Genomic DNA, 24476 nt, shown 5'->3' with positions numbered 1-24476 from the left:
TCCTTTCCCCCTTCTGATGACCAGGTGGCGAATCGCATCTCTGCATGTCTGGCAGACATATCAGTGTGGATGACGGATCACCACCTCAAGCTGAACCTCGGCAAGACGGAGCTGCTCTTCCTCCCGGGGAAGGACTGCCCGTTCCATGATCTTGCCATCACGGTTGACAACTCCATTGTGTCCTCCTCCCAGAGCGCTAAGAACCTTGGCGTGATCCTGGACAACACCCTGTCGTTCTCAACTAACATCAAGGCGGTGGCCCGTTCCTGTAGGTTCATGCTCTACAACATCCGCAGAGTACGACCCTGCCTCACACAGGAAGCGGCGCAGGTCCTAATCCAGGCACTTGTCATCTCCCGTCTGGATTACTGCAACTCGCTGTTGGCTGGGCTCCCTGCCTGTGCCATTAAACCCCTACAACTCATCCAGAACGCCGCAGCCCGTCTGGTGTTCAACCTTCCCAAGTTCTCTCACGTCACCCCGCTCGTCCGCTCTCTCCACTGGCTTCCAGTTGAAGCTCGCATCCGCTACAAGACCATGGTGCTTTCCTACGGAGCTGTGAGGGGAACGGCACCGCAGTACCTCCAGGCTCTGATCAGGCCCTACACCCAAACAAGGGCACTGCGTTCATCCACCTCTGGCCTGCTCGCCTCCCTACCACTGAGGAAGTACAGTTCCCGCTCAGCCCAGTCAAAACTGTTTGCTGCTCTGGCCCCCCAATGGTGGAACAAACTCCCTCACGACGCCAGGACAGCGGAGTCAATCACCACCTTCCGGAGACACCTGAAACCCCACCTCTTCAAGGAATACCTAGGATAGGATAAAGTAATCCTTCTCACCCCCCCCCTTAAATGATTTAGATGCACTATTGTAAAGTGGCTGTTCCACTGGATGTCAGAAGGTGAATTCACCAATTTGTAAGTCGCTCTGGATAAGAGCGTCTGCTAAATGACTTAAATGTAAAATGTATATTGTAGATAACACCTTCCAAAAGGCTTTTTAGTGGCCCTTGGCTTCGCCTCGAACAGCCCTTTGGGAGTTAATTCCCAGGTTCTCATTCCTTATTGCCTAATTAATGCTGTTTTTTTATTTTACCTTTATTTTACTAGGCAAGTCAGTTAAGAACAAATTCTTATTTTCAATGACGGCCTAGGAACAGTGGGTTAACTGCCTGTTCAGGGGCAGAACGACAGATTTGTACCTTGTCAGCTCGGGGAAAAACCTGAGGTCAGTTTGGCTGCGTAAACACAAGCAGCCCAATTGTGATTGGTCTTTTGACCAATAACACCAGAGCTTTTTCAGAGTTGATCTCATTGGTCAAAAGACCAACTAGTGAAAAAAAGATCAGAATTGGGCTGCCTGTGTAAATGCAGACTAATTCATCGTTGGACTGCACTTTAAAAGCACTCCTCACAGCAGGAAATACAGCATCAACAAATGCGCATAGTGTTCTGCTATAAGCGCAGCTGTGTGCTTCTACCTTGTAGTAAAAGTAATAAGGGTTACGGTAGTTTATTTGAATTTATATAAACATTTAAACAAACACACCACACACATGATTTTAAGAGACCTTAAACTAGAATTCTTCCTATTTATTAGTGTATTTTTGGCACAATGATTACAACCTTACAACCGCATAAACAGTGCAATTTCCTGCCAGAGAGCTCTGATCTCATCCCAAATTCACGATTAACATTGCACCTCCTCCCCTAGCCCTTAGAGTGAACAGAGATGCAAGAGGCCAGGGGTTGTGTCCCAAATTGCACCCTTTCCTATTTAGTGCACTAATTTAGACCAAGGCCCTTAGTGCTCTGGTCAAAAGTAATGCACTATATAGAGCATAGGTAGTCATTTGGGCTGCATCCCCAGTGCACGCACAACACTACCATAAGTAAATTATCACATCCTGTCTTTCCTGTGTGACCTTCCTGTTCCTTTGGCTAGATTTATCAAAACACTGACCCACCCACTCTTCAGAAATGACAAGACTGCCATTCATCATAGTGGTTACTTAAGGCCAAGTGCCTGAATATGTTTTGAATGGCAAAGTACAGTAAGCCATTTAAATAGGAGGGTTACATTCTTAATGTTGTACAAAAACATCTGAAAAGGTTGAACACCTTATTTTAGTATACTGGGACAATGCACTGAGTGGGTAGAAAAGACAAAGGTCAATATACCAACCACAAGTAGAAAATTGACAAAAACACAAGTGAATTATGCATGGAAAATAAACGGCAAGCACATTTTTATAGGACTAGTCTAATTGCCTCCTGCCTCCATTGTAAATAATAATTTGTTGTTAATTGACATGCATGGTTAAAGGTTCAATAACAAAAACTAAATCTAAATAACAGTTGTAATCTTATGTAGGGTTGCAAAATTCTTGAAACTGTCAATAAGTTCTGGTTTTCCATTAATCCTGGTTTGAGAATTCCGGATTTCCTGCTCGTTCCATCCTGATTCTTGGAATCCTCCAGCCTGGATTTTTGGGAAAACCAGGGAATTCATAGAAAATATGCAAGACTAATCTTATGATGTGATTTTGAACATTGTGTATAAGGCAGAATAGGAAAATTGGATTCAGTCCACATTTCTTGGCATCTCTATAAACAAATGAATATAAGTGCTTGGTGAATAACCTTACATCAGCATTTCAGCGAAAATACATTTGTATGAAAAAACACATTTGTCAGACAGTCACTGAGAAATAACTGCAATTGCAAGTCAATCAAATCAAGGCAGCTAGCAATCGGACATAATAAAGATATAGAAAAATAATTATTTATTTGTTCTTAAACATACATGATCAATGTTGCCATAAGGATCATAGGGACTGTGTCTAGGAATCTGTCCCAAAAAGCACACTGTTCCCTATATAGTGAACAGACCCCACAGGGCTCTGGTCAAAAGTAGCACACTATTTAGGGAATAGAGTGCAATTTGGGATGCAACCCCAGGAGGAGTCCCCTGAAAAGAAGCATGCTGTTTTGCTGTTTGTTTGGAGGGCCTGTTTCGGCCCTGAAGATCACATCTTGTTGAAACACTCCTTTGCATTGGTCCACACTTGTATTCCCTGAGAGTGAGAGAGAGAGAGAGAGAGATAGAATGTTTCACTTTTGTTTATTATCCATTTCACTTGCTTTGGCAATGTAAACATACGTTTCCCAAGCCAATAAATCCATTTGAATTAAAATTGAGAAAGAGAGGGACAGAAAGAAAAGGAGCAAAACAGAGGAATTTAAGAGGAATTTGTATTATGCAGCACAGTAATACAGTATGTACAAATTTACAGGCAGAATACTCAATACATTTTAAGTATCTGTGGGGACGTGTCACCTTTTTACACCTGCTGATCTGCATGATTGCATAGCTAATCAGGGCCTCCTTCAAGTCCCGGTCCTTTTGGTCTTTAAAGTGCTCAATGTCTATCCAGGCAGTCTTCACAAACTCACTGCGGAGAGAGAAAGACTGGCTTTATAACCTTCTCAGATCCTTAAAATTAAAAACAAAAATGGTCAGCTGATCAACCTCCAAAGCAGCTGATTAAAGCAGCAAATAAAGTGATTCAATTATAACATGGTAGACAATCAAAGGAGCCATAGAGAGAGCGAGAGAGACAGAGGGTTAGAGACAGAAAAATGGTTGGTTTCTCACTCGCTCTCGGTGTTCTTCTCTTTCACAGCCTCCTCTCCCTCCTCTATCTGCTGTTCTAACATTTGTAACTTAGCCTCCCTCTGCTCTGCAGTCTCCTGGCCAAACAGCTTACTGGTCATCCCCTTCAGTGAGAACGTCCGCACAGTCTGAACACAGGGAAGGAAAGCTCAACATTCCATCTGGTCATTCTTTAAGGTTTGGATAAGCTTCACAGCAACTTTTGACTAAATTGATTTTATTTATGTGCTTGCTATCTGCTATCTATTGCCTCATTATTTGTTGAGGAGCTCCATGTGTCTCTTTAGAAACTGAGGCTATGTCCAAAAATGGCACCCTATGCCCCTAAATCAAATCAAACTTTATTTGCCACATGCGCCGAATACAACAAGTATAGACTTTACTGTGAAATACTTACTTACAAGCCCTTAATCAACAGTGCAGTTCAGGGCCATACAGGCCTTCATTGAAAGTAGTGCACTATATAGGGAGCCATTTGGCATGCAACCTGGTTCTTCCTAGCTGTGGAGATGACTTCAACCTTGTGTGATGACTCACCCCTGTGACCAGCTCCTCCTTCTGCTGTTTTTTAGAGGCTAAGTCCTGTGCAGCCATCTCCAGCTCAAACTGTGTCAACTCATGCTTCCTGCACACTGCCCTGCAGAAACAGAGGCCTTTGCTGATCATCATGGTTGCTACTGTACTATGTAGATGTATGATCATTCTGCACCATACAGTGTCATGAGGGCTGTTCAATAGATTCAATGAGGGGGCTCAGTGAGTTGGAATTCAGTATGCCATTGGCAAAGGTCAACAGTGGTCCACACAGGTCTTTGGCAAGTTGACGTGAGGATGTGAAGCTACCTCCATAACAAGCACAACCCAGAACACAATGACTAGTGATTTGGCATAATGATCTTTCTGTATCTTGGTTGACAATAGGGTTTATAAAGTGATATTTACTTGGCCTACAGCAGCAGTCCTGGTGTTCAGTAGGTATACTGTACCTTAGTGCCTCAGTATAGAATAGGTACTCCTTCAGCTGATCAGCATAGTGCTCCTCTTCCTCCAGAATATCATCTACAGAAGCAGCATACCTGTAGACAAGAGGAGAGTCCATATCGATACATTTGCTTTACTTGATCACACCATTAAACAGAAGGATGGGGAAACTACATCAGCTCACTAAAGTAAGACTGAAGCACAGAAGCATCATACCTGCAGGCAAGGGATGGGAGTATGAATACATTTCCTTTAATCTATCACACCCTGTACAGATGGACAAGGAATCATGAATACCATGCAGCAAGGACACCCAAAATACATCCATTCCAGTCAGTAGCTAGGTTTCCATCCAATTGGCAACAGATTTTCATGCGAATAGTAAAAAAATTATCAGCATACGTTTCCATCAAATTGACTTGTTGCGGATAAAAGGCTGTGTGTGATGATGCAGTGCACATAACCTTTGCAGTGAAATTCTGTACCGAATAAAAAATACAAATTAAATGGGTTTCTATCGCATTTTCAATACTGATGGTTTTCCCACAACAAATAATTCATTATAAAGTGCATTTGGAAAGTATTCAGACCCCTTGACTTTTCCCACATTTTGTTACAGCCTTATTCTAAAATGGATCAAAAAAATGTTATCAATCTTCACACAATTCCCATAATGCCAAGTTAATAACAGGTTTTTAGAAATGTTTGTACATTTTTACAAATAAAAAACCTAAATCACTTTTACATAATTATTCAGACCCTTTACTCAGTACTTGAAGCACCTTTGGCAGCGATTACAGCCTCGAGTCTTCTTGGGTATGACGCTACAAGCTTGGCACACCTATATTTGGGGAGTTTCTCCCATTCTTCTCTGCAGATCCTCTCAAGCTCTGACAGTTTGGATGGGGACTGTTGCTGCACAGCTATTTTCAGGTCTCTCCAGAGAAGTTCAATTGGGGTTCTGGCTGGGCCACTCAAGGACATTCAGAGACTTGTCCCGAAGCCACTCCTGCGTTGTCTTGACTGTGTGCTTAATGTCAATGTCCTGTTGGAAGGTGAACCTTCACCCCAGTCTGTGGTCCTGAGCGCTCTGGAGCAGGTTTTCATCAAGGATCTCTCTGTACTTTGCCTCGATCCTGACGAGTCTCCCAGTCCCTGCCGCTGAAAGACATCCCCACAGCATGATGCTGCCCCCACCATGCGGATGATGGCAGGTTTCCTCCAGATGTGACGCTTGGAATTCAGGCCAAAGATTTCAATCTTGGTTTCATCAGACCAGAATCTTTTTTCTCATGGTCTGAGTCCTTTAGGTGCCTTTTGGCAAACTCCAAGCGGGCTGTCATGTGCCGTTTACTGAGGAGTGCCTTCCGTCTGGCCACTCTACCACAAAGGCCTGATTGGTGGAGTACTGCAATGATGGTGGTCATTCTGGAAGGTTCTCCCATCGCCACAGAAGAACTCTAAGTGCTCTGTCAGAGTGACCATCAGGTTCTTGGTCAACTCCCTGACCAAGGCCCTTCTCCCCCGATTGCTCAGTTTGGCCGGGTGGCCAGTTCTAGGAAGAGTCTTGGTGGTTACAAACGTCCTCCATTTAAGAATGGTGGAGGCCACTGTGTTCTTGGGGACCTTCAATGCTGCAGAAATGTTTTGGTACCCGTCACCAGATCTGTGCCTCGACACAATCCTGTCTCTAAGCTCTACGGACAATTCCTTCGACCTCATGTCTTGGTTTTTTGCTCTGACATGCACTGTCAACTGTGGGACCTTATATACACAGGTGTGTGCCTTTCCAAATCATGTCCAATCAATGTAATTTACCACAGGTGGACTCCAATGAAGTTGTAGAAACATCTCAAGGATGATCAATGGAAACAGGATGCACCTGAGCTCAATTTCAAGTTTCGTAGCAAAGGGTCTGAATACTTAAATAAGGTATTTCTGTTTTTTATACATTTACTAAAATTTCTAAAAACCTGTTTTCACTTTGTCATTATGGGGTATTGTGTGTAGTTTGAGGAATGTATTTTTTTAAATCTATTTTAGAATAAGGCTGTAATGTAACAATGTGGAAAAAGCCAAGGGGTCTGAATACTTTCCGAAGGCACTGTATAGCAAATATGCCCATTCTGGTCTTGGCACGTGCACTCTTGCCAACAGCTCCTAGATACAGTGTGAGTAGGCTACCTACATGATGACATTATTATAGATGAGTGAGATCATTTTTGTTTGTCAAATGGCAGCTAAGCATCGGTCATCATGTCACCAGAATAAGACCATTGATAATTATTGAAAGGAGTATCAAGCTCATCACCGTGCACTTTCACCACTCTGAGAAGTTCATCATAATTTATTTAATCTGTAGCCTAATAAACTGCATGATTTTCCAATTCATAGTGGGAGGACAACAACAAATCACGTGACTCCAAATTTACTTTGATATGATTGTTATTATATCAATATTTTCATCAATTTCCTGCACTTTTGTTTTTATTTCCACACTGTGCCATGCAGGGCTGCATGACATGGACAAAACATCTACGCCTAGCTACTTGGTTAACTGTTGGAATCATGGAAATAGAATGATTATTGAATAGAATGATTAAATATAGTGGGCAGCACCTTGAATACATTGTTGTTTGACGTGACAAAGAAATGAATAAGTCAGGGAGAAATTATTGACAGGGGAACCAAAGTGTTGATCAGTGTTTTCAGATTACCCTAATTAGATGTTACATGACATGTTTTCCTACCTTATGTAGCTAGCTAACATATTCATGCTTTGCCTCTAGACGGATTAACGAACCGTCACAAACTATGCACACGATTCAATGAGGCAGAAGTCTGTGTGTTGTGATTCTGGGTGGACAGATGGCTAGCAACAATTACAAGAAACTGCCATGGGGGAATCGTAAGTGGCTTGTTTCATCTTATTATTGATACCATGGCTTGTTTTTAGGTGTTTTGACTGTCATGTCTATGCTAATATGGCAAAAAACAATTCACTAGGTATCTAACCAACCAACAACTGTAATAATGTATTTGACAGACATGTATTTTCCTGGTGCAAAGGTATATGTTTTCAATAAACATTAGACACGAAATATAGTTTACATGTTGTCAACAATCTAAGCCAACCCCGTTTATTTTGCCCCTTGCTGAACAACCAACCTGTCTATTCCTCTCTGATTTAGAAGATACCGTTGCACAAACATGCTTTTCTAGGCCTACACCAGCACTGGCACCAGACTGTATTAGATAACTATGTTTGCTCTGACTCTTAGTACATTTATCAAGCTAGCTAGCCAGATTGCCAGAAGATACCGACCCTACTGTTACACTTGTTTCCACTGAGCTGCACTGGGGTCGGAACAAAATCATGGTTACAGTAAGACACCATGGAATCGGCGCGAGATATGGGTAAACATACCTCAATGCAGGGATGGGATATGCCACTCTACTCCAAATTTTACCTTACTACACAAGAAGATTCAAATACTGCTAGTTCTACCAGAAAAAAACTGCCCTTGTCTTCCTTATGCTAGATAGCAGTAGCCATACAGCCATTATGGAATGGGACGTCACGTTGAACAACAAAGGAGCAGATTGGCTGACACTGTCATTCCAAAATGGCTGCGGTGGCTACTGCTAGCTAGCATGATGACGAATAGGGCCGTTTTCTGGGAAATCTAGCAGTACTTTAATCTTCTCAATATATCAGTGTGGTTAAAAGTTACATTTGGAGTAGAGTGGCATATCCCACCGCTGCATTGATGCACGTTTTCCAGCCCATATCTCACCGTAATGGTAGGGTTGGTATCGTCTAGAAAGCTAGCCATATAACTAGCGATTAACTTGCTAAGAAAAGACAAACTAGCAGATAATAGTTTGCAGACAGTAAGATACAAACTAATAGTGTAATTATAAAACGCTTGTGGAAAGCAGCATGTCACCAACATTTTGTTGCATCCATCTGACCATGTATGGACTGCAAAGTGAACAGCAAGAAAGTACTTGTGACTCCGTAGTCGAGCATCTGCTCTCTCCTTGAGTGACGGGGGCAGGGCTTGGCGTGGGAAGGGGCATGCAGCCGTTCTTATTCAGTGCATGCAATAGGAGGTGAGGGAGAAAGACGACTCAAGTAGAAAATAGAGTAAACTCTAAAAACGGACATTACACGTGCCACAATTGTGTATCACATTTAACAAATCAAACATTGAAATAACTTTACAGAAGGTAGAGTAAAAACCCAAACCGGTCTGTGCATCAATACCGGTGAATATAGTAAATTATAATATATAATCTGGGTGGTTAAAACCCTGAATGCTGATTGGCTGACAGACGTGATATATCAGACCATATACCACAGGTATGACAAAACATTTATTTTTACTGCTCTAATTACGTTGGTGACCAGTTTATAATAGTAATAAGGCACCTCCGGGCTTTGTGGTATATGGCCAATATACCACGGCTAAGGGCTGTATCCAGGCACTAAGCTTTGTGTTGTGCATATTGGCCATATACTACAAAGACTCATGCCTTATTGCTTAAATACGGTATACAGCCCAGCCCTACCTGCAGCAAAGAGGAATCTACAAGAATACATCTGCTATATTTCATTACACCCTCTCAGAAGTGAGACTCAAATATCACAGTTTTATAGCTCTGACAGACACCTGACAATGGGTGAGACTGGCTGAGAAATATGATCTGTCTTCACTATGACCATTACCAGAGGCTTAAAAGCTAGGTTGTTTATGTCCCAAGTGGCACCCTATTCCGTATTAAGTGCACTACCTTTGACCAGAGCCCTATAGGTCCTGGTCAAAAGTAATGCACTAAATAGAGAATAGGGTGCCATTTGGGAATCAACGTTGACAGAAATGCTGCCTTTCCTTGGTACGCCTCAGCTGTCCCAGCGCTGTGACCCCTGAGCTCTAGAGTTGAGCCTTGCAATCTGGAACCCATCAGTGACAGGGTAGGGGCTAATCATGTTACCACACCAAGGTGTGTGTGTGTGTGTGTCCAAGGACAGGGCCAAGAACACTTGTGATACTTAAAGAGAACTATACACAGTACCCAAGTTGAAATTAAAAGCCTCTGGCTAGGTGCCAGCCAGTTCTCAGCTGGAACCCGGAACCTTCACAACACAATTCTCCCCATTCCCCATGGTCGACTACCTGCTACACCAGACCTTGTGCTTGAAACCTGAACTGCTTTCAAATCAAACACGGCGAATGTGTTGTATAGCTTAACTAGGGGAAACCATGTACTATGTAGAGCATTGCTGGGGTGAAGGGGGGTTGTGCAACACATCACTATATCAGCTCCTTCAATGAGCCTGTATGAGGTCTCAGACGCTAACGAGAGAGACTGGCTTGCGTATGAAATGGTGCCCTATTCACCATATACTGAACTACCTTTGACCAGGGTACATAGAGAGTTGGGTGCCATTTCAGATGCATCTGCTGACAGGGAGATAAACTGATGTTGGGGCGGCAGGTAGCCTACTGGTTAGAGCATTGGACCAGTAACCGAAACGTTGCTGGATCGAATCCCCGAGCTGACAAGGTAAAAATCTGTCGTTCTGCCCCTGAACAAGGCAGTTAACCCACTGTTCCTCGGTAGGTTGACATTGTAAATAATAATTTGATCTTAACTGCCTTTTCCAGTTAAATAAATGTTACATTTTGTTTATGTCCAGGGGATAGGAGGAGGAAAATACTTCCAATACAATCCTGATGTACTACAATAAAGTTGTTCTGGATTTATATGGGAGATTATTGTGTGGTTACATGTCATTAAAAAACAAACACTTACGCATCCATGTGATGACCAGCACTTTGTAGTCCATCTCCCATCTCTTTCTCTATGGCACTCCACTCACTGTCCAACAAGCACAGAGCAGATATTTTACATGAAACAAATATATATTTCACACTAATTAAGTCATCACATTGTTCATAGTGTAGCAGCAATACACTTCACCCTTTCTTCCAAACAGAACACTTGTCTTACCTGAAGACTCGTCCATAGTTTCCATGCACTTTGTACACCCCATACAGTCGATCTGCTACCCTCTGGAGAAAGATTTTGCACAGTTTCTTTGATTCCGCTGCTTCTATTTTTATGTTCCATGTTCTGTGAATTTCTGTACTGTGTAGGGAATAGGGTGTCATATTGGGATGCAACCTAAGTTGTTTGTTACAGCTGTCAGTGTGCTAGTGTTGTCAGTCTAGTAAGTGTGAATATGCTGAGTGTGGCCAGCCTGTGTGTTACAGCCAGCTGTATGTCTAGTCCTAGTCTAGTCATGAAGCTGTTTGTTACAGCAAATCCACTTTTATCAGACAAGACCAGCTGTGTGTTTTATCCTTCTAATGTATGTCAACTTCCAAGCCAGCTCAGGTGTGATTGAAATGGCGCCCTACTCACTGTATGTCTAGTCTAGTCAGTAAAATGCATGTTACAGCTGACAGTATGGGAGTATAGTTAACAAACCTGGGTTCAAATATGATTTGAAATCATTTCAAATACTTTATCTTCGCTTGATTTAGCTTGCCTGGCTCAATGGAACCATATAATAGTTCCAAAACTGGCAGGCAAGGCCAAACACTCAAAGTTTTTTGAAAGATTTCAAATAGTATTTGACTCGAGTCTGGTAGTCAGTGTAGTCAGTAAGATGTGTGAATATGCTGACAGCTCCCTGTACTCACTGCCCGTACTCTCAGCAGCTGGGAGACTACAGTCTGTAGCTCGTCGCTGTAGTGTTTCAGCTCTGTAAACCGTCTGCAGACGCCAGGGCCAAAGAAGAGCAAGAATTCACCCAATCACCACTTAAATCAACACTTTCTTTCCAGCAAGACAGATAAACAAGACAAGAGTCAATGTTCGAACTTACATTGACCTGATCCAACTCTACTTCCCACACAGTCCCAGAACCAAGTATGGAAGTACATCAAATACAGAGCAAAGGGATGAATAGTAGAGACAGACACATTAAATTAAGTTACAACACATGAAGATGGAAGTGTATGGTTGGCTTCACACAAGAGAAAACAGTGACAAGAAAACAGTGAATCTGCCCCAAAAGTGTACTACTTTCTACCAGAGTCCAGTGCACTATATACAGTAGGGTTAGGGTGCTATTTGGGACAGATATTTTATATGGCCTACTTGTCTGGATTCTTCACCCTGAATGCTGCATTCATAGCTTTCAACCTGGAATCAGCCTGTTAAAAAAAACAGACCAATAAATTACAAACACATTCATTCCCCCACAGTTTTGTTAAATCAGAGGTTGTTATTGAGGATCTGCATCATTTTAGACAACACTTTACCTTTGAGACTGAAAACATATCAGAATAAATATTACAATTAAGAGTTGTTTAAAAGATATCAGAAGTCCTAAATATACATAAGCATTTGTTTACACAGATTACAAACTTTACAAACTTCTACTTTATTGCACTGCTGTAGTTTGCAAAGTCACATGAGGATTGAGTAAGGTACATCTTATCTAAGAGAGTTGACATGACAACGCAACCATGCTGAGATCATTAAGTGCTGATGGAGAACCTTTGCTTGAAATCCTGTCTCGTACACCATTTCCTTCCATCCTTTTTCCTGTGGGACAGAGAGAGGATGCCGTGTGACTTTGACAAAGACCATCAGAGATAGGAGAGCCTGATGCATGGGGGCACTGGGGGTACACTGTCACACTATCAACTCAAAAGGGCAAAGGTGATCCTTTCAACTACAGCAACACTCACACAACTCTTGTCAGTAAAGAGTTAAGCTGTAGGCCTACTTCACAAGACATTATTTCCACAACACTCCTCAGTGCTACAAAGAAACTGAGTAAGGAAATGGTCCTTGTCTGTGATATCTCTTTTCTGTCAAGGGTATATCCTGTCAAAACCTATGAACAGCACATTTGACTAGCTACTGGTACTGTTGTAGTCTTGAGAGGGAGGAATGTAGGTTTTGCTAACAATTGTTGGATCACTATGGTCCTTGTCACACATAACAAGGGAGTTGGCAAGACATCATAAACAGATTGGAATCACGCTGGATTCACCCAGTTATGGTGTATAGCAGCTTGGCTACAAAGAAGCTAACTAACCTCAGTGAGGAAGATGTAGAAGATCTTGTCGTTGCAGAGAACTGGGTGGGAGGCTAATCGGAGCAGGAAGTTCTCCAGTCCAACCCTCCTTCTCTCCACAAAGTCTGGGTCCATGTTGTCCGCTGACAGCTTGTGCCACACAATCTCTGCCTGTGAGAAACAGACAAAGAATTACTATTATGTTGATAAGGAGATGGAACACCATTGTCTTTACTAAGTTAAAACTGGATGCAGTACAGAGCATTATGGGTACTGTAGTTAAGTACATCATGCTACAAATATCACCTCCTAAACTATATTGCACTAATTTATTCCAAGGCATCCTCCTTGTTCTCACATACCCTCTTCTCGGGTAACGGGGCAACAACGACAAAGGGATAAGTGACCAACAAGTAGTTTCTGAGTAGCTCAAACTCGCTGTATCTCCTCCATAAGGAGTCTGGGGCTGGGATTATACCTTCTGTCACAGCATCAACCAGCCTGTCAGAAGAAAGGAAAGGACTGAATCATACAACTGCACTTAAATAAGAGTACCAAGTAAATATTTGATACATCTTTTAAAGGGACCAAGTACAGTACTATCCACAATTCTATGAACTCCAATGCTAAAACTTACAGTACCCGTCAAAAGTTTGGACACACCTCAAGGGTCTCAAGGGCTTTTCTTTATTTTTTACTATTTTCCACATTGTAGAATAATAGTGAAGACATCAACATTATGAAATACCACATATGGAATCATATAGTAACCAAAGAAAATGTAAACAAATCCAAATATATATAATATTTGAGATTCTTCAAAGTAGCCACCCTTTGCCTTGATGATAGCTTTGCACACTCTTGGCATTCTCTCAACTAGCTTCACCTGGAATGCTTTCCAACAGTCTTGAAAGAGTTCCCACATTTGCTGAGCACTTGTTGGCTGCTTTTCATTCACTCTGCAGTCCAACTCATCCCAAACCATCTCAATTGGTTTGAGATCGGGTGATTGTGGAGGCCAGGTCAACGGATGCAGCACTCCATCACTCTCCTTCTCGGTCAAATAGCCCTTACACGGCCTGGAGGTGTGTTGGGTCATTGTCCGGTTGAAAAACACATGATAGTCCCACTAAGTGCAAACCAGGTGGGATGGCGAGTTATTGTGGTAGCCATGCTGGTCAAGTGTGCCTTGAATTCCAAATAAATCACAGACAGTGTCACCAGCAAAGCACCCCAACACCATCACACCTCCTCTTCTATGCTTCAAGGTGTGAACCACACATGCGGAAGTCATCCGTTCACCTACTCTGCATCTCACAAAGATACGGCGGTTGGTACCATCAGACCAAAGAACAGATTTCCACCGGTCTAATGTCCATTGCTCGTGTTTCTTGGCCCAAGCAAGTCTCTTCTTATTATTGGTGTCCTTTAGTAGTGGTTTCTTTGCAGCAATTTGACCATGAAGGCCTGATTCATGGAGTCTCCTCTAAACAGTTGATGTTGAGATGTGTCTGTTACTTGAACTCTGTGAATTTATTTATTTGGTCTTGAATTTCTGAGACTGATAACTAATGAACTTATCCTCTGCAGCAAAGTTAACTCTGGATCTTCCTTTCCTGTGGCGGTCCTCATAAGAGCCAGTTTCGTCATAGCGCTTGATGGTTTTTGCAACTGCACTTGAAGGAACATTCAAAGTTCTTGACATTTTCAGATTGACTGACCTTTATGCCTTAAAGTAATGATGGACTGTCATTTGTCTTTGCTTATTTGAGCTGTTCTTGCCATAATATGGACTTGGTCTTTTACCAAATATGGGCTATCTTCTGTATACCACCCCAACCTTGTCACAACACAACTGCTTGGCTTAAATGCATTAAGAAGGAAAGAAATTCCACAAATGAACTTTTAACAAGGCACACCTGTTAATTGAAATCCATTCCAGGTGACTACTACCAGAAAAACCTTGCAATGAGTTGGTGTGTCCAAACCTTTGACTGTATATATAAAGTAAGAGGAGAGCGAGAGACTACTGACAGAGAGAACGGCAGAGAAAGATAGAAGACAGAGAGAGACTTCATAAATATGACGTGGATCCAGCAGCAAAGATTCTAGGGAGGAAATGAGAACCCATAATGGTCTGTCTCCACTAATAATCCACACTGGGACCACAAAGCAGAGAGGAGAGGATAACAAGAAAGAAAGAGATGAGCAGAGAAGCAGGAAGGAGAGAAGGCAAAGGAGAGGAGGACTCCATCAGTGGCTGGGGGGCATTCTCCAGTCTAACTGCACTGAGGGCCCGGTTACACCACACTCCCCTCTCAATGGCCAACTGGTGAACAAAGGCCCAGTGTGTGTGTGCACGCGGGCATGTGTGTGCATGAGGAATAGCATGCCCTGCTCCAAGCAGAATAAAAACATATGGTTCTTTTTAAAGACTTGGCCAACAAAAAAATACTACTCTCTGTGGCTGAAAGAGGGTAACCGGACATGAAACCAGTTAATAGTATAGCTAGCTAAAAGTAAGTAAGAAAGCTGGTGTGATGTGCAGTTTGTGACAAACAAAACCTTTAGATCACATGTTCACAATGAAGTGAGTGTACCCAAGTCACTTTTCTAAAACAGTCAGACGTTAGAATCATTATCGTTAAGGTCCGACCCCCTGTAATAACTGGGATGTGTGTAATTATGTGCAGGTGCAAGGAGGTGTAGGTGTGATTGTGGAAGAAGCTGTTCATGGTGGTGTCACAAAATAGTTGCACTGGAAGATGTAGGCTATAACAATCATCATTCACACAGATGATTCAGAGTTGATGAGACATATTTACCGTGTCTCAATTAGGTAAACAGTGTATATCTCCTGCATGTTGACTGTATTCTTCCCAGTCCTTTTCTCTGCCTCTCCAACGCTGATCTCCATCTTTCTTAGAAGACTAGTCCATTTCTCAATCTCGACCATCTAGAAGAGGATATTTCACAAGTCATAACATGGTAACAATACCATAATGTAGTATAATTTGATGTTGTTTACGTGCAATATGAGGCATCAATATTGGTAGCTAAAGCTGATCCCAGATTAAAATAAGTACTGTATCGTTAGCGAAGTCCTTTAACTTTGTATCAGAACAAAGTTGTGTGCTAGCTCCTGGTAAAATGATCAAGCAAACCATGTTAAGAAGAACAATCTAGCTAACTTTCCTCTGCGTCGACATTACAATGATTTAACTTTGAGCTGTCTTTTCCTGCACAGCCTGCTAGCTGCTGTTGACTCGGTGACAGTAGGGCTCTCTCGCGAAACTCCGTGGATTGATAAGGCCTGCAGTACTACTGTCTGTAGCTAGAAAACCCAATTCATTCAACAGGCTCAATAAGTATCAAAATCCAAATTCCTCACTTTTTTTTACAATAAGAATAGGTTTGAAGCTATACCGTGTTTTTAATGTTGTTCTCTAGTTCTGCCGATGTGAGGTCGGTGTTCCCGATCACCGCTATTTCCTCGGGTCCCGAGTCTGCCATCATCTCTTCCTGAGTTTTTCCTTGTTAGCAATGCAGCAGACAGGCAGAAACTCGCATGCGCACTTTAACCCTTTTCTTTTCCCAACCTCAACGCACCTGAGTGTCATGAGAAAGATCAGCTGCTGTCTGCCCTGCCCTGTGTACATAGTCAAATATACCGTTACACCGTTAGGTAAAATGGTTAGGTAAGGATACTGCCAATAATAGCAGTAATGCCAATATTCGACAACAACTAAAATATAATCGCACAAACATTGTGTAATAACTGTTTATTACATAGTTATAAACTATTTATAAATTCAAACCCCTTTAGTGTAGGTGTTACAAAAATAACAATATGTTGCATTATAACGCACAGTGAAAGTGTAAAATAGGCTGTTATTGCTAGCTCAAAGTGAATGGAATAAAATAACTTTTTCCTGGAAGAAATTTTGGTTGTACCATGCAATAAATACACAATAAACCACACACAGCACAACTCACACTTTGCAGATATAAATAGGCCTACTAGGCTATAGTCTACAATTGAGACAATTAGACCCTCCATTTTCACAAATGCTTAGGCCCATTCTGAGCTATAATAATAATAATATTAATAATTATTAGTGTTATTAGTATTATTTAATATAACCTACTATGATCCTACTACACGTCCCGTGTCAACCCAAATTCTACTGGGTTTAGGATCCGATTAATGAAGTCCAGTTCCTGGGCGGGTCCCTTAACACAGCTGGATGAAAAACATCTGGATCCGCCTACACGGAACTCCAGCCAAAAGCCCCGAGCCCAACCAGTTGTTTCACTGAATACGACTTCAATAAGCTAAATGAACGTCTATCTTACTACTCACGTTCCCAAATACATAGATAAATACAGTGCGACCACGACGTTTTAATCAGGTTATTTTTTTAATGTCAATATTATGGGGTGCTGGAGATTCTCGGCAGTGAATATTGTTCTTCTGTCTTTCTGTAAGTATTTTTTTATTCGCTTACTCACTCCGTATTCACTTTTAAGTGTTCCGTGTCCATTGTTTCTTCAATCTGGTGAAGTTGTGAAGGGGGAGGGGGATCAAATGTTTATTCAAGGGAGGTTCTGGTCGTGTAAAACAGATGCTCAAAACGTATATTTATGAAATGCGACTTTTCGTTTTCTTGCCCTTTCTTCAGTGGAAAAGTGACTTCAGGGTAATTTTCTCAATTTCATATATGTGATGGAATAGCCTAATGCAAAAATAAATAAGTAAATAACTATAATTTCTTTATTTTCTTCTGTGGATTTGTTTGAATTAAAACATGTATTCACTGTAGCTTTATTAAACCAGTAGTTTTACCTCATGTAACATATCATTTGTATGTGCTCTACCTAGGTACTGTCCAACTAAATGATGTCGTGACAGTCACCTAAACTCAGTCAATAGTAGGAAGATACCTAAGAACCTCTGAAGGCACATAATAAAATGGGAATGACTGAATGATCCAAGTCATCCAATCTGGTGAAAAACATATTTCTGACACTTAACAGTTCTTTAGCTATGCCTGTTATTTATTATCAGCATATTTTGAATGTTTAGAATAGAATTTCACTTGATTGTTTACTCTCATGTTCAGTGGTGCCACTATTTAGGGAATCTGAAGTAAACTTAACTAACTCTTAACATTTGTCTCAAACAATTTCCCACAATTTCTGAAATTATTTGAATGTGAAGTCAATAAGCTAAAACAACAACTTACAAACATTAGGGATATTGTATTTAATTACATAAAAAACATGAAACATTTTGCTCAAACAGGGCTTGATCATAACTTTGAATCAAAAGAAATTAACTAGTTAATTAGAACAAGAGTGTCAGTAGTTGTGATGATGAAACGATGTAATAGAACTTTGATGCAATGTGACCACATACATTTTTTTACTGCTGCCATCTGTAATGGAAAGTTCCAAACAGGAAATCGATTCTGAGGCTCAATTATCCCTGCTGCATGCAAACAGGGGCACTTCTCCTCAGGGAATACAAGATTGAAGCATAGATTGAGGAGTTCGGAGCTCATGTAGAAACTGTATACAAAGAAGTAGGGAAACTTCACCCATTTTATTTAACTAGGCAAGTCAGTGAAGAACAAATTCTTATTTTCAATGAAGGCCTAGGAACAGTGGGTTAACTGCCTTGTTCAGGGGTAGAATGACTTGTTGGGGATTCAATCTTGCAACCTTTCAGTTACTAGTCCAACGCTCTAACCACTAGCCTACCTGCTGCCCCAGTGTGTGCTCTAGAGGACTTACAAAGTAGCACACTTGATACTTACAAGTTATTTTGAGGAAGCAAACGGACACAATACATATATAAACTGTAGGTTGAGGAGGAGTACAGAGGTCATGTAAGTACTATAGAGGTAATGGTGAACTTCTCATATGTTATGAAGAAAATGAATCCCGGGCTATAGCACCAATTTATAACTCATTGACATTCCCACTATAGAACTTAGTAAGAGTTGAGCAATTCTTCTTTTGAATTGTATAAGTTTTTAACTTCTCACATTACCTATGTTCAGTGTGTGCACTCTTGGGGACATAAGTTGCATACTTACTGCTTGCTGGTGATATTCAGTGATATTGAGGGAGCGAAGTAGCACAGAGCACAATGAGTGCTGTGACATGATGAGCTTTGTGTTGTGTTCTCTAGCCTGACCTTCCATCATCCCACATCAGCCCATAATGACAAGATTGTGATGACCTAAGCAGGCAAAAATAAGATGTAGAAATCCCCTTTATTCTCCACCCCTCCTCCTTCCCCCTACTCCTTCTCTCTGTGCCCAGCTTGTGATGGCCACTGGGGACACATACAGACTCCTGTGTGTTCTTTTAGCCCCTGTTTGCGTCCCAAATGTCACCCTATTCTCTACATAATGAACAAGAGCCCTATGCCAAAAGTAGTGCACACTGCACTATATAGGGAATAAGGTGCCATTTGGGACAACACTTTTCATTGCTGGGTATGAGATAAGGGTCCTTTTTAAAAATGACAACAGTGAATACTATGACCCTTATATGACCTCCGGCTTGGGAAAACCTTCTTATAGATTTAGCTTCTTATTCTCATCCTTTGGCTTCGTGAAAATGGTTCCAAAAGGATACTTCAGCTGTCCCCATAGGATAACCCTTTCTGGTTCCAGGTAGAACCCTTTTGGGTTCCAGGTAGAACTGTCTGTAGAAAGCGCTCTACATGGAACCAAATGGTGTTCTTCAAATGGTCCTCCTATGGAGACAGCCGAAGAACCCTTTTAGATTATAGATATAATATTTTTTTCTAAGAGTGTACAATAAGATGGCAACAATAAGATGCTTCACTTGGACTTGTAGGTCAGAGAAATGTATCTAATGCAATTTTCATATCTCTCTCATGTGTTTTTATTTTGATGTTATGGATTTTGACAAATGTATTGTGCTGTGCTTATTAAGGTCCAGTTTTAAGACTGGACTAAATCACATAATTGTTAGAACTACAGTACCTGGCTGCGTAAATGTTATTTATTGTTTGAGACTAGGCGGGGTCCCTCAAAAGGACGTACGTTCATTACACCTGGGTAATTTAATTGTGTTCTTGTCTATTTAATCAGGAAATACTTTCCTTTTGAGTCCTGTGGAGAGAAATTTCAGCATGCTGCATCAATAAGGGGGAGATTGGTTGGTGTAGAATGGGCCAACTAGTGGCCTGGTTTGGTTACTACGCCTTGGTGGGGGTCAGCTGAGATTCTGTCACTTATAAAACCAAAGGCTGACTGTTTTGAAGCAAGATTTGTCGCATGGTGAAGTGAACATTGCACAAATATGGACTATAGGACGACATCAATATGTTTTCTCTGGAAAAGGACACTAAACGAGAGTGTAGATGGGAATAATTCATTATTTGTGAGTTTTGTTTTTCTTATTTACCCATAACAGGCAAACTATTGTATGTTTTGGTGTTGTCTGGTCTTCTACAAGAGAGATCAAGACAATATTCAGAAAACATTTGACTCTCTAGGGGTCACATTTTTACGGAACTGATAAGTTAGTATCTATTTGATATTTTTAGGACCATCAAACGTTCAGCTCTCCCGCTGTGTCTGTGTTTATTTGTATATGTATACTCATAGAAAGAGAGTCACAGATCCACCCATTACAAACCGATTGACTTGCATTTAGATGCCAATTCTAGTCATTCTATTTTTATGGGTAAACTGATAGGGAACCAGGGAGAGTTAGTTGAGACCCGAGGCTGAAACTGAAAAGCAAATAAATGCAGCCAACATCCCTGGGCCTCCCGGCTGTAAGCACACAGCAGAGCAGTTGGATTTCCCATAAGACACACACAAAAAAAAGACACAAAGGGGCTGAGCTTCAAACTTGGCTCACGCCGAAACTTCTGGCTTCAATTTATTTCTGGAGCAGTCACTGCTGATTTTAATTAGTTGAAAGTTTACGTTGAAAGTTTTTGCTTAGCCAGCCTTTTTTAGTTTTTCTTTTCTTTTTTCTTCACCCTTTCTCCTTTGTCTTTTTTCTTTTGTGTGTGTGTGTGTGTGTGTGTGTGTATGTGTATATATATTTTGTTGGTTGGCATTGGCCAACATCTGGAAGCCTTCGTGAAATATGTGTACAGCTTCTTTTAATGTTTGCGTAGTTTTGTTAGATCACCATCCCCCTGGGAGTGAAAAAATCCCTCATCTGGCTTTAATCAGCCATTAATATTGTTGTGATGTGGCAACACAGCACAAGGAGGGGACGGCAGATACAAGATGCGTGGGAAGGAATGCTCATAATGCTTTCTAGAGCCTGTGTCAAACCAATGCAGCACAGCCCCCCCCCCCATTCAAACCTGGGTCAAATACATATTCGCAGTGTTCTATTTTTCAATCATACACTAATTTGAAAACATTTTCAAAATATATTACAAATACAACTTGAGTGTTGGCCATACAATACAATATAGAACATATTGCAATGGCTATGTTGAATAACTACTATACTGAGAAAAAATATAAACACAACATGTAAAGTGTTGATTTCATGTGCTGAAATAGCACAAGAAGCTTGTTTTTCTGAAATGTTGTGCACAAATTTGTTTACATCCCTCTTAGTGAACATTTCTCCTTTGCCAAGATAATCCATCCACCTGACAGGTGTGGCATATCAAGAAACTGATTAAACAGGTGCACATTGTGCTGAGGACAATAAAAGTTTTGAGGGAGCATGCAAATGGCATGCTGACTGCAGGAATGTCCACCAGAGCAGTTGCCAGAGAACTGAATGTTCATTTCTCTACCATAAGCCGCCTCCAACGTTGTTTCAGAGAATTTGGCAGTACATCCAACCGGCCTCACAACTGCAGACCATGTGTAACCACGCCAGCCCAGGACGTCAACATCTGGCTTCTTCAGCCACGGGATCGTCTGAGACCAGCCACCCGGAAAGTTGATGAAACTGTGGGTTTACACAAACTGTCAGAAACCATCTCAGGGAAGCTCCTCTGCATGCTCGTCATCCTCACCAGGATATTGACCTGACTGCAGTTTGTTTTTGTAACCGACTTCAGTGGGAAAATGCTCAACTTCGATGGCCAATGGTACGCTGGAGAAGATTCAACTGTACCTGGATGATGGCAGACAGCGTGCATGGCATAGTGTGGGCGAGCGGTTTGCTGGTGGGGTTGTTGTATGTGCAGGAATAAGCTACAGACAACAACAAAAAATAGCATTTTATCGATGGAAATTTGAATGCACAGAGATAATGTGACGAAATCCTGTCGTGCGATTCATCCACCTCATGTTTCAGCATGATAATGCACGGCCCCATATTGCAAAGATCTGTACACAATTCCTGGACATTTCCTAAACATTTCCCAGTTCTATGGGCTGCATACTCAGACATGTCACCCATTGAGCAAGTTTGGCATGCTCTGGATCGACATGTACGACAGCGTGTTCCAGTTCCCGCCAATATCCCAAAAATAATAATGAATAAATAAATCCAGCAAATTCGCACAGGACACCTCTACGGGATCGGTGTCCCCCCGGCGGGACAGTTGAGCTAACGTAGGCTAATGTGATTCGCATGACGTTGGAAGTAACAAAAACTTTTCCCAGGACATAGACATATCTGATATGGGCAGAAAGCTTACATTCTTATTAATCTAACTGCACTGTCCAATTTACCGTAGCTATTACAGTGAAAGAATACCATGCTATTATTTGAGGAAAGTGCACAATTATTAACTTGAAAAGGTATTAATAAACCAATTAGGCACATTTTGCAGTCTTGATACAACATTTTGAACAGATATGCAATGGTTCATTGGATCAGTCTAAAACTTTGCACAAAGGGCCATCAAGTGGCCAAAATATAAATTGCGCCTGGGCTGGAATGGCCTTTTTCTTGCATTTCAAAGATGATGGTATAGTGTATTATCTTTTACCAGATCTAATGTGTTATATTCTCCTACATTAATTTCAAATTTCCACAAACGTCTAAGTGTTGCCTTTTAAATGGTATCAAGAATATGCATATCCTTGCTTCAGGTCCTGAGCTACAGGCAGTTAGATTTGGGTACGTCATTTCAGGTGAAAATTGAAAAAAGGTGAGGTTTTTAAGGTATCTGTGGCCAACCGATGCATATCTGTATTCCCAGTCATGTGAAATCCGTAGGTTAGGGCCTAATTAATTTATTACAATTGACTGATTTCCTTATATGAACTGTAACTCAGTAAAATCTTTGAAATTGTTACATGTTGAGTTTAATATTTTTGTTCAGTGTAGTAACCAGTAACTACTGAAGCTTCAGCTTCCAGCTGTTCTTGGTAGGCCTACTGCTGGTGGGAATTGAACAATGCATTGCATGTGGTTTGGAAGCTGCCTCAAAGTATGGTGATTGAGTAAAACAAACCCAATGTATTTGTATTTGTATTTATTATGGATCCCCATTAGCTGGTGCCAAGGCAGCAGCTACTCTTCCTGGGGTCCAGAAAAATTAAGGCGGTGTATACAATTTTAAAAACATTACATTACATCCAGACTGTGTGCCTTCAGGCCCCTACTCCACAACTACCACATATATACAGTACAAAATCCATATGTACGTGTGTGTGTATAGTGCGTATGCTATCATGTGTGTGTGTGCGCCTATGTTTGTGTTGCTTCACTGTCCCCGCTGTTCCATAACTGGACTGTGAAGAGACCTCTTGTGGCATGTCTTGTGGGGTATGCATGGGTGTCTGAGCTGTGCGCCAGTAGTTCAAACAGACATCTCGGTGCATTCAACATGTCAATACCTCTCATAAATACAAGCCGTGATGAAGTCAATCTCTCCTCCACTTTGAGCAAGGAGAGATTGACATGCATATTATTAATATTAGCTCTCTGTGTACATCCAAAGACCAGCCGTGCTGCCCTGTTCTGAAACAATTGATATTTTCCTACGTCCTTTTTTGTGACACGTGACCACACGACTAAACAGTAGTAGTGCCTTGTTGACAGTGCTGTCAAGAAGGTAGAGCAGCACTTTATCATAGACATACTTCTCCCCATTTTAGCTACTGTTGTATCAATACATTTTGACCATGACAGTTTACAATCCAGGGTAACTCCAAGCAGTTTAGTCACCTCAACTTGCTCAATTTCCACATTTATTTTTTACAATATTTAGTTGAGGTTTAGGGTTTAGTGAATGATTTGTCCCAAATACAATGCTTTTATTTTAAGAAACATTTAGGACTAGTTTATTCCTTGCCACCCCCTCTGAAACTAACTGAAACTCTTTGTTAAGTGTTGCAGTCATTTCAGTCACTGTAGTAGCTGACATGTATAGTGTTGAGTCATCCGCATACATACACTCTGGGTTTCCTCAGAGCCAGTGGCAATTCATTAGTAAAGATTTTAAAAAGTAATGGGCCTAGACAGCTGCCTTGGGGAATTCCTGATTCTAACTGGATTATGTTCGAGATGGCTTCCAAGAACACCCTCTGTGTTCTGTTAGACAGGTAAGTCTTTATCCACAATATAGCAGGGGGTGTAAAGCCATAAGACATAAGTTTTGCCAGCATCAGACAATGATTGATAATGTCGAAGGCCGCACTGAAGTCTAACAAAACAGACCCCACAATCTTTTTATCATAAACTTCTCTCAGCAAATGTCTGCAGATGTCATGTTCTGACCTTAGTTATTTTGTTATGT

At 41.3% G+C, this 24476-nt stretch overlaps 2 protein-coding genes across 2 annotated transcripts in view; one reads left to right on the top strand and one right to left on the bottom strand.

Moving 5' to 3' along the window:
- Positions 1 to 1559: 1559 nt before the first annotated feature.
- Positions 1560 to 16322, bottom strand: LOC135519272 (sorting nexin-4-like). Its single transcript, XM_064944409.1, has 14 exons — positions 16184 to 16322; positions 15583 to 15713; positions 13120 to 13258; positions 12779 to 12928; positions 12232 to 12279; positions 11830 to 11885; positions 11370 to 11442; positions 10675 to 10736; positions 10477 to 10542; positions 4662 to 4751; positions 4213 to 4312; positions 3658 to 3803; positions 3340 to 3454; positions 1560 to 3076 (listed from the first exon to the last, which is right to left on the bottom strand). Exons 1-14 carry the CDS (start codon positions 16271 to 16273, stop codon positions 3029 to 3031), a joined length of 1314 nt encoding a protein of 437 aa, XP_064800481.1. The 5' UTR covers positions 16274 to 16322; the 3' UTR covers positions 1560 to 3028.
- A 724-nt stretch (positions 16323 to 17046) lies between these two features.
- The window catches only part of LOC135519271 (TGF-beta receptor type-2-like), a 27057-nt gene continuing 19627 nt past the window's right edge, over positions 17047 to 24476 (top strand). Inside the window, exon 1 of the mRNA XM_064944408.1 lies at positions 17047 to 17241. Coding sequence (XP_064800480.1) covers positions 17193 to 17241 — 49 coding nt within the window. The 5' untranslated portion in view covers positions 17047 to 17192. The remainder of the gene's footprint in view (positions 17242 to 24476) is intronic.

Source organism: Oncorhynchus masou, chromosome 29 (genome assembly GCF_036934945.1).
Source record: "Oncorhynchus masou masou isolate Uvic2021 chromosome 29, UVic_Omas_1.1, whole genome shotgun sequence".
Classification (NCBI taxonomy): domain Eukaryota; kingdom Metazoa; phylum Chordata; class Actinopteri; order Salmoniformes; family Salmonidae; genus Oncorhynchus; species Oncorhynchus masou.
Note: the sequence above shows the minus strand (reverse complement) of the source record. Positions and strands in the feature narration are given on the sequence as shown.